The sequence below is a fragment of the Arachis stenosperma genome, chromosome 9, assembly GCF_014773155.1.
Source record: "Arachis stenosperma cultivar V10309 chromosome 9, arast.V10309.gnm1.PFL2, whole genome shotgun sequence".
Classification (NCBI taxonomy): Eukaryota; Viridiplantae; Streptophyta; class Magnoliopsida; order Fabales; family Fabaceae; genus Arachis; species Arachis stenosperma.
Window position 1 is genome coordinate 94,377,630 of NC_080385.1, and position 9,196 is coordinate 94,386,825.

General features: G+C 30.4%; 1 protein-coding gene across 1 annotated transcript; it reads left to right on the plus strand.

The window, feature by feature from the left end:
* The first annotated feature begins 1,153 nt into the window (after nt 1-1,153).
* On the plus strand, nt 1,154-7,126 carry LOC130951447 (uncharacterized). The gene is made up of 7 exons (XM_057880097.1): nt 1,154-1,853; nt 2,169-2,255; nt 2,416-2,739; nt 4,075-4,245; nt 6,148-6,201; nt 6,327-6,473; nt 6,749-7,126. Exons 1-7 carry the CDS (start codon nt 1,656-1,658, stop codon nt 7,124-7,126), a joined length of 1,359 nt encoding a protein of 452 aa, XP_057736080.1. The 5' UTR covers nt 1,154-1,655.
* Nucleotides 7,127-9,196: the final 2,070 nt, after the last annotated feature.

Sequence of the window (9,196 nt, forward strand, 5' to 3'; positions counted from 1 at the left end):
GACAACAATAGAAACAAGAAAAAATCAAACAAAAAAGAATAAGAAATATATAATGCTATAAAATCACTAGGAAGAAGAGAAACCTACATTCATTAAACTAAATAAGATTGCAATACAGTACATATATGTTTCTTCAAGTCCAATATGAGAAGCAATACTCCTAAAAGAAGAAACGAGAACAAAAAGAAAAAAGAAGGAAAAAAAACATTAAAGAAGATATTTTTGTGCTTTTGTAGTAAAATTTCAATGTCAAAACTAAGAAATTTATGTGTAATTGTTAAGAAATTTCGGTGAAATTTTCTTGTTATTTTTTCTGAACAATACTGTATCATTTAAAACTCTTCCTCTTCCTCTTTCTCATCTTCTACTGCTGCTTCTTCTTTTTCATCTTTTTCTTCTTCATCTTTTTCTTATTTTATTTTCCTCATAATTCTTTTTGTTTCACTCTCTAAAGAGGAATAAAACAGAAAAAAAAAGAGAAATAAAGGTCAAACAAAAAAGAATAAATAACTATAATATCACATGAGGAAGATGAGGAGAATAAGAAACAAAAATAAGACACAGCAACAATAGCACCAATAGAAGGAGGAGGAGGCGCACGAAGAAACACGAAGAAGAAGAATAGCATGATTTTACACGCATATTGTGTGAGTGAGTTTTATTACATTTGGGCCAACGTAGTTAGATTTAATCGCCAAAAAAATTTGGATGTGTAATGGATTGATAAATATTAAATTAAATAAAAAAAGGAAATATAAGTTGTTATTGTTAAGATTTGAAAATAGTTGACTCTATTAATATTTTCATGCTACTGATAGTTCGATCAGCCAAAATTAATTAATAAAAATAGTGTTGTTAATTATATATCTTGGCTAGAAGACTTATCAGTCATTTAGACTTCTTCGATACAAAAAGATTAAAGGCGAACCCACGCACACAACACGTACGTTTGGATCAGCCAATTGAGTTGAGTGGCAGGTTAGTTTTGTCATATTCTTAAAAGAAAAAAAAAAAAAAAGAAGAAGAGAAAAAAGGAAGGAAGGTTTAAGCAAAGGAATGGAGAGACTGTGAAGGGAAGCAAGCTATGTATATGAGTGTGTAAGCGGTTTGAAGGGTGAAAGAAAATCAAAGAAAAAGAATATTAATGAGAAAGTGTATGGTGGCAGGTATGCACATTAAAAAGGGGGGTAGCACATATTTTCACTTTGGTAGCTACCTATCACTAGCATGTATTTCCATAATCCTCATAAATATTTTCTCTATCTTGTTATTATTAATTAATTGCTTCAAGTAAGGTTTGAGCAACATTTATCGTCCCAAACAACACAGAAAGAAAAATCTCGGAACTTGCATTGTGATGTCTATTGCATCATTAATATACATGCACACATCTTAATTGAACCTCACCCTCCTATATCCTTTCTCAATTCTCACCACTAATATAATGAGTCATTTTCCTTCTTCCTCCTATTCTTCTTCTTCTTTGTGTCAGTGTTTGGTTCATGAAGAGAGCTAATTCAGATTTTTTTTTGGTCACTAGCTAATTCAGATTTGTATTGTGTTGTTTGCTTTGCTAGCAATGCTCTAATTAGTTTCCAGCTTTATTCACTTTAATTACTATTTTTGTTGTCACTGAAGAAGGAGAGATCAGAGATATGGGCTGTAATTTTTGTAGGAACTTTGAACATCATAATATTCTGGGTTTGTTCATCATCGTTGTATTAGTGGCTGCTATGGTTGAATGCAGTTCCTTAAACTACACAAAGTACAATAAGCAAGTAAGTAGCTTGAGATTCAATAGGATTATCAAACACTTGGACAAGATTACCAAGCGCCCTGTTCTCACCATAGAGGTAATTAAGTACTATAATGTGATTATTATTAATATCGGTGGTTGAGATTTTTCTTTCTTGGTCTCTCCACTACCATTGTATGCCATTTGCTATTAACAGTCATTTAGACTTCTATTTTTAAATACATTATATTATTATTAATGTATACATACCCAAATTAAATGCATTGATTTATATACAAGAATAAATGTTTCTTAACTTATAGAGTAGGACCATTTTAGAATTTATAAAATGAAAGAAAGTATTTTATAAAAATTAAAGTAGTAGTATTAATCAGCTTTTGTATGGGATAGATGATAATATATATATTTGCAGAGTCCAGATGGTGATATCATAGATTGTGTTCACAAAAGAAAACAACTAGCTTTCGACCACCCGCTCTTAAAGAATCACAAGATCCAGGTAATTATGACCACCTACCAAACTTATTACTAATATGCTTTTTCTTCTTTCTCTTTCTATTTTTATGTTAGCAGTAGTAATTTATTTTACCAACTTGATATGATCATATCATCATTAGGGTTGTTGGTTAGTTGGTTTGATTAATGAATTCACATAACAGAAAGCGCCAAAAGAGATGCCAAGAGGGATCATTAATAATGTGAAGAAGGATAATAATAATAATAATGATGAGGATGAGAATGGTAGTAGCCATGAAATGGTAGGTGAAGGAGAAAGAGGAGCAGTAAAAAGGCAAGAATGGCAAATGTGGCACCTAAATGGAACGCTGTGCCCAAAGGGAACTGTTCCTATAAGACGAAGCAGAGTGAATGATGTGTTCAGAGCTAAGTCTTTGTATCACTATGGTAAGAAACAGCCACGGACTCCATTCTCCCGCCGCATCCACAGTGACGCCCCCGATGTAATTAGCGGTAACGGCCATGAGGTGCGTCGTAGCACTGCTTCGATATTTAAACATTTTTTATTCTGAAATGTTGTTGGATGTTCAAATCAATCTTCAAAACAGAATGAAAATTTTACACATATATACTGCATTGTGATTCTTCTACATCAATTCGCTATAAAGTTACTATTAATTGATAGGTACAGTTCGTTTAGTAAAAAAAAAAAAAAAACGTTCTTATTTGAATAAATTAAGATAAACAAATAAAACTCAATTGGTAGTTGTATATAAAAAAATAAATCTCTTTATTTAACCAACTTGTCTAATAATTAGAAAATCAATTTTTAATAGTCGATTTCAGCTATCTTTTTAAAATTTTTCTTTTTATGTCTATATTCACAAGTGTAAATGAATATGGGTAACTCTATTATCCGATTTAAACTAAGATAATCCAATTTAATGGTTAATAATTCTAGTATTCAATGATGAATCAAGTATAGTCGAGTAAAATTCGATCAGATCCGTTTTCATTTGGATCTAATATCGGATTCAATCGTGCAAAATTTAATCTAACTCGTATACTTGATTATCCTATATACTCAATTCAAAGAATATAATTTACAGTGTTGATCTTTGATGTTAATTTGTAGTTTTAATATTATAATCTTAATTTATTATAGTGTTTATCTATAATGATAATTTGTAATTTTACAAAATATTTACTTTATTTTTTTATTTTTCAATTTTTAATTTTTTATTTGTCAATTCGGGTATTTAACTATCCAAATCAAACCAACTGGTTTTATTTGTCAGGTTAGACCGGTTTGGGTTTGCGTTAAAAATATTCAACCCGATACAAGCTCGCTCAATTACATTTCAATTGGTTTGGGAGCATTTTTAGCATAAATTTAAACAAACCCGACCATCTTATGCTCTCTTTATATGTTTTTCTACTACTATTTACTACCATCTCCTAAATCTTATTAATACTATCAGAATTTAATCTGTCGTTTGTTTTTTTTTTTTTACCATTTATTATCACTATCGACAATCGGCCACCCTTCAGCATATCGTTGTGGCTGACAATCTTAAACGCTAAACCCTTCGAAAGATGAGGGTTAAAAAAGTAATTTTGACAATAAAAAAATTGATGATGTTGCCAAATGTAAAAATTGTTTCCAATAATTTTTAAGTAAGTAGTTAACTGTACATCTTGATATGATTGGGAATATTAATACAGAGACTTCAACTCTATAGTAATAATAGTATACTTTACGTATTTATGCACATATATAAATTATATCATATTATATGAGGCATATTTTACCTTCTTCTACATTTTGAATTTTGTATATTCAAATTGGTGTACTTTTTTAGCATGCGATCGCTTATACGAGATCATCAGAAGAGATATATGGGGCAAAGGCAAGTATAAACGTGTGGGATCCATCAATTCAAGCAATGAACGAATTCAGTCTTTCTCAAATTTGGATTTTATCAGGATCTTTCGACGGCCCTGATCTAAATAGCATCGAAGCTGGATGGCAGGTACTCTTTCTAATTCCAAAATACTAGTTTTTTTTTTCTTTCTTTTTTTTGTATCGTTGAATAAAGTATTATTTTTGTCTTTAAAATTTGTGATAAGTCTTAAATTATTTTATTTAAATTTTTAATATTTTAAAACCATCTCAATATTATCTTATTATTAGTAATTAGTAGAGTTGACAATAAAATAAAATTGAGATTATTTTAAAATATTAAAAATTTAAATAGGACAAAAATATTGAAGACAAAAATAATTTATTATCCTTATAGAAAAATTATCAAATCAAATAAAATAAAAATAAATTTTAATAGAATAAATTACATTACAAATTCAAAATTTTTACTCATCATGGGATACTAATAAAATGCCAGAAAAAGAAAAAAAGAGCATGATAAAGTATAAATTATATTTTTTTCTTTAATGTATCAAATTTTTTAATATTTAATTTAACTAAAATTTATTTTTTATTTTGAAATAAAATTTAATTTTATCCTTCAATAATATCAATTTTTTACTATACATAATTATTCAATTTTTTTTATCACATTTAAGTAAATTACTCTAAATTACACTATTTTCATTCTAAGTAAACTTCTTTTTAATTTTACACTTCAAGATTTTTACTTATCATGTAATACTTGTAGAATGATTAGTACATAAACTTGCCAAAAAAAAATATGATACATATACAATAAATTATAAATTATATATTTTTGTCTCTAATGTACCGAATTTTGGTAAAGTTTAATTTAAGTAAAAAGTTTATTTTTAATTTTAAAATAAATTTTAATTTTATTTTTCAATAATATCAATATTTTATGATAGATAAATATTCAATTATTTTTTAATCACATCTAAAAAAATTACTTTTAATCACGTTATTTTTATTTTAAATAAATTAATTTTTTTAATTTTACTCTTAATCATATTACTTTTATTCTAAGTAAATTTACTTTTGATTACGAGTAAAATTAAAAAATTGAATAATTATTTATCGCAAAAAAATAATATTATTGAAGGATAAAATTAAAATTTATTTAAAAGTTAAAAATAAAATTTTAATTAAATTAAATATTAAAAAAATTGAGTATATTAAAGACAAAAGGATATATTTATTTAGACTTTATTTTATATGTACTATGCCCTTTTTTTTCCTTTTTTCCCTAAAAATTTATCTACTAGTTATTCTATAAGTATAAGTAAAAATTTCGAATTCGTAATACAATTCATTCTTTTAAAATTCGTTATCCTGTTACTTGATTTGGTAATTCTTCTAAGAGTAACTTATTATTTTTGTCTACAACGTTTTCAATTTATTTAAGTTTTTAATGTTTCAAAATTATCTCAATGTTATTCTTCTATCGATTCTGTTAATAGATTATTAATGACAGGACAACATTAAGAAGATTTTAAAACACTAGAAATTTAAATAAAACGATTTAAACGTTAGAAATAACTTTAAAACTTACTTCAGACGTTGCAAACAAAAATGATACTTTACTCTTTTAATGCCTATCGATAATAGTAGTAAGTATCTGTATTTTATAATGGTTTTGTTAGGTAGATAATGAATTTCGTAAACAATGTGAATAATGAATTTTGTAAACAATGTGAATAATAAATTTTAAAATTAGTCTAATAAAATAAAAAATACACTACACTCTTACAGAAATTACGGAAATTAAAGAAAAGTTAATTGCATTGTTAACTAAACTCATTGTCTTCCTGTATTTTTTCATTTTATAAACATTTCTGCTAACTCTGAAAAGTAGTCATTTCTAAACTTTTGAATTTTTTACTGATCAAAATAATGTTTTTCTATAATAGTGGCAAGTGCTTTATAAATATTTCTGCTAACTTTACAAAGTAGTAATTTTTAGAACTTCTATTATTTTACTAGTCAGGTCAGTCCAGAGCTCTATGGTGATAACAGACCCAGATTATTTACTTATTGGACGGTAACCATTTCTTTTCTTTTTCTCCTTAAATATTGTGACAAACTGTTTTTTTCTAATTCAATAATGTTATCCACGTTTTTGGGAGGTCAACAATTTAATTATAAAGGTTGACGTTTGATGCACAGAGTGATTCGTATCAACAAACCGGATGCTACAACCTTCTTTGTTCGGGTTTTATCCAAACAAATAGTAAGATTGCCATTGGAGCAGCCATCTCTCCTGTCTCTTCTTTTGCTGGCAGCCAATATGACATTACCATCCTCATCTGGAAGGTCAATATTTCATCCACTTACACTTATTAGACAATCTTTTACATGTGGCTCATCCCTTTTATATTTATTGGATACTATCTTTTTTTTTTTTTAATTTCTATAAAATGAAGCGTGATCTTTATAATATATTTCATGATAATGAGGCGATAATTAATTTCTACTATAAAGTCCTTTTTATCACTATTCAATAATTTAACATGCATTAAATATAAAGTGTATGTTCTCTTAGCTTTTTCACATTATTTTGGTGTTGTGATTTGTGAATACTAATATAGGATCCAAAAGCTGGGAATTGGTGGATGAGCTTTGGTGATAACACACTGGTTGGGTACTGGCCGGCCGAGCTATTCACGCACTTGGCTGATCACGCCACTATGGTGGAGTGGGGCGGCGAGGTGGTGAACATGCGGACCAATGGCCAGCACACCGAAACCCAGATGGGCTCCGGCCACTTCGCCAGGGAGGGCTTCGGAAAATCAAGCTACTTTCGGAACCTTCAGATTGTGGACACTGATAACAGCCTAATGAATGTGCAGGGCATCTCAACTTTGGCTGAAAATACCAATTGTTATGATATTAAGAGCTCTTATAGCAATGAATGGGGCACATACTTCTACTATGGTGGGCCTGGGAACAATCCTCAATGCCCATGAATTTTACTTAGTAGTCATCTTTACTTACATATTTTTCATGTGTGTACACTTAGAGATAGTCTTGGTTTCAAATTAAATTCGTCCAGGATGAAGTAATAACTTTTAATTACATTCTTTACTTGTATGTAATTACCATATTTTAAATTCCATGTTATTGTTTATGTAAATTTTGAGTAATTAGTGAATAATTAGTAAATAAATTAATTATTAATTAAATAAATTAAAAAATAGAATTTTTTGATTTAGTGAGGTAAAACTAATTAAAATAAAAATTTTGACACTAATTTTAAAGAATTTGGCCCAAGATTAGGCCGAACGAGTCGAACCGGACCCATATTGGACCCGAGACCCAACCCAATTCCTTAATATAAATGAACTTCAGCTCATTCCTCTTTCTTCTTCATGCAGACGTTGAAGAACACAACCAAGGAGGAGGAGAAGGTTGTGGTCTTATTTCCATCTTCCATAACTTCTCACTCCGAGATCCTATCAACGTACCGTTTGTGAATTGTGTTGCATTGGTTTGTGAGATTGTATATGATGAAAACGCTAAGAATTGGGTATTTGCATGTGATAGAAGAGATGAAATAAGTATGAGACTGTGTACATAATTCGTGCTGAAATTGGAGTGTGAGTTATTACTTTTTGAAAGAAACTTGGCAAAATAAAGGTTTGAGGATTTTTGTGAAAAATTGATTTTTAGCCGAACTTTGGTGAGCCATAACTCAGCTTTCGGACCCTCAAATTGTTTCAAATTTATTTCATATGAAAATTGGGTCCGTAAAGTTTACACCGTTCGAAGAACAAATGAAAAATATTTTAAAACAAAAACGTTATGCGCGGGAAGTTCGGAGGGCAAGGCTAAAATTTAGCAGCATTCACCATTTTTGTCAATCTACAGATCTTGCGTACGCGATCAATGCACGCGATGCGACCAATGCACGCGACGCGACCAACCCTTTCAGGTTGGGCATCTCGTCTACGCGGGTAGGATGCTTGCATACGCAAGCGGGGAAAAACTCACCCACGCGTAGGCATGACCCCTGAAATCAGCAAAGTGAATTTTGTGTTTTAAAACATAATTTGAAACCTCTAAACCTCTATTTTTACTCTTTTAGACCCTAATGATTAGTTTTTAAGTGTAGTGACGAGATTAAGCTATGAAAAAGGGAGGTTACTTGGAAGTGAAAAAAGGTTTGGAAGGATAAATTGAGGTTGGAAAAGTGTAGAATGGGTGATGATATATGACTATTGAATTGAGAATGGTAAGGTTTTGACTTGAAAATGTGTTCGGATGGCAAGATGAGGACGGAGGATTCCCTCTCTTGTCGTGATGGGGATGTGGAGAAGGTGGAAAGGCACTCTCTTTCGTATTATTTTTTCCGTATTCTTCTCTAGTTGCAAGGTGGAAAGGCACACTCTTTCGATGTGGAAAGGCACTCTCCTTCGTATATCCTCCAAGAGAAGGTGGAAAGGCACACTCCTTCGATGTGTAAAGGCACTCTCCTTCGATGTGGAAAGGTACTCACCTTCGTTTATGATTTTCCTAGAGATGCACAACCTAGAGACAAATGTCTGGGTTAGCTACCAGTTGTGTCGGGTTCTGGCGGCTTAACCAACACGTGAGCTCACGGCCAGTAGGATAGGCATGTGTAAACCCCGAGTAATTAGTAAAAAATTAGCTAATAAACTAATTATTAATAAAAAAATTAGAAAATGAAATTTTATAGTTTAATGGAGTAGAGAAAATTAAAATAAGAATTTTGACACTGATTTTAAAGGATTTGGCCCAAGATTGGGCTGAACGGGCCGAACCGAACGAATCGGGCCAGGCACAACCCACAAGTCACACTCACTTAAATAAAACCCTTTCTTCCTTCACCATTCAGCAAGAACGCTAAAGCAAGTTCACGGAGGAAAGAACTTGAGAAAATAACCTAACCCTCAACTAGATTTTAACTTCATATAACTTTTGATCCGAAACTCCGATTGACGAATCGTCAATGGCCACACGTTCGTCTCGAAATCCTTTACAAAACCCACCCAACAATTGGTAAGAAACTTGAGTTT

Coding starts and splice junctions, on each gene's coding strand:
- LOC130951447 (XM_057880097.1), top strand. CDS start 1,656: ATGGGCTGTAATTTTTGTAGGAACTTTGAACATCATAATATTCTGGGT. Junction 2,256..2,415: donor TAAAGAATCACAAGATCCAG/GTAATTATGACC, acceptor TTCACATAACAG/AAAGCGCCAAAAGAGATGCC. Junction 6,202..6,326: donor GATTATTTACTTATTGGACG/GTAACCATTTCT, acceptor TTTGATGCACAG/AGTGATTCGTATCAACAAAC.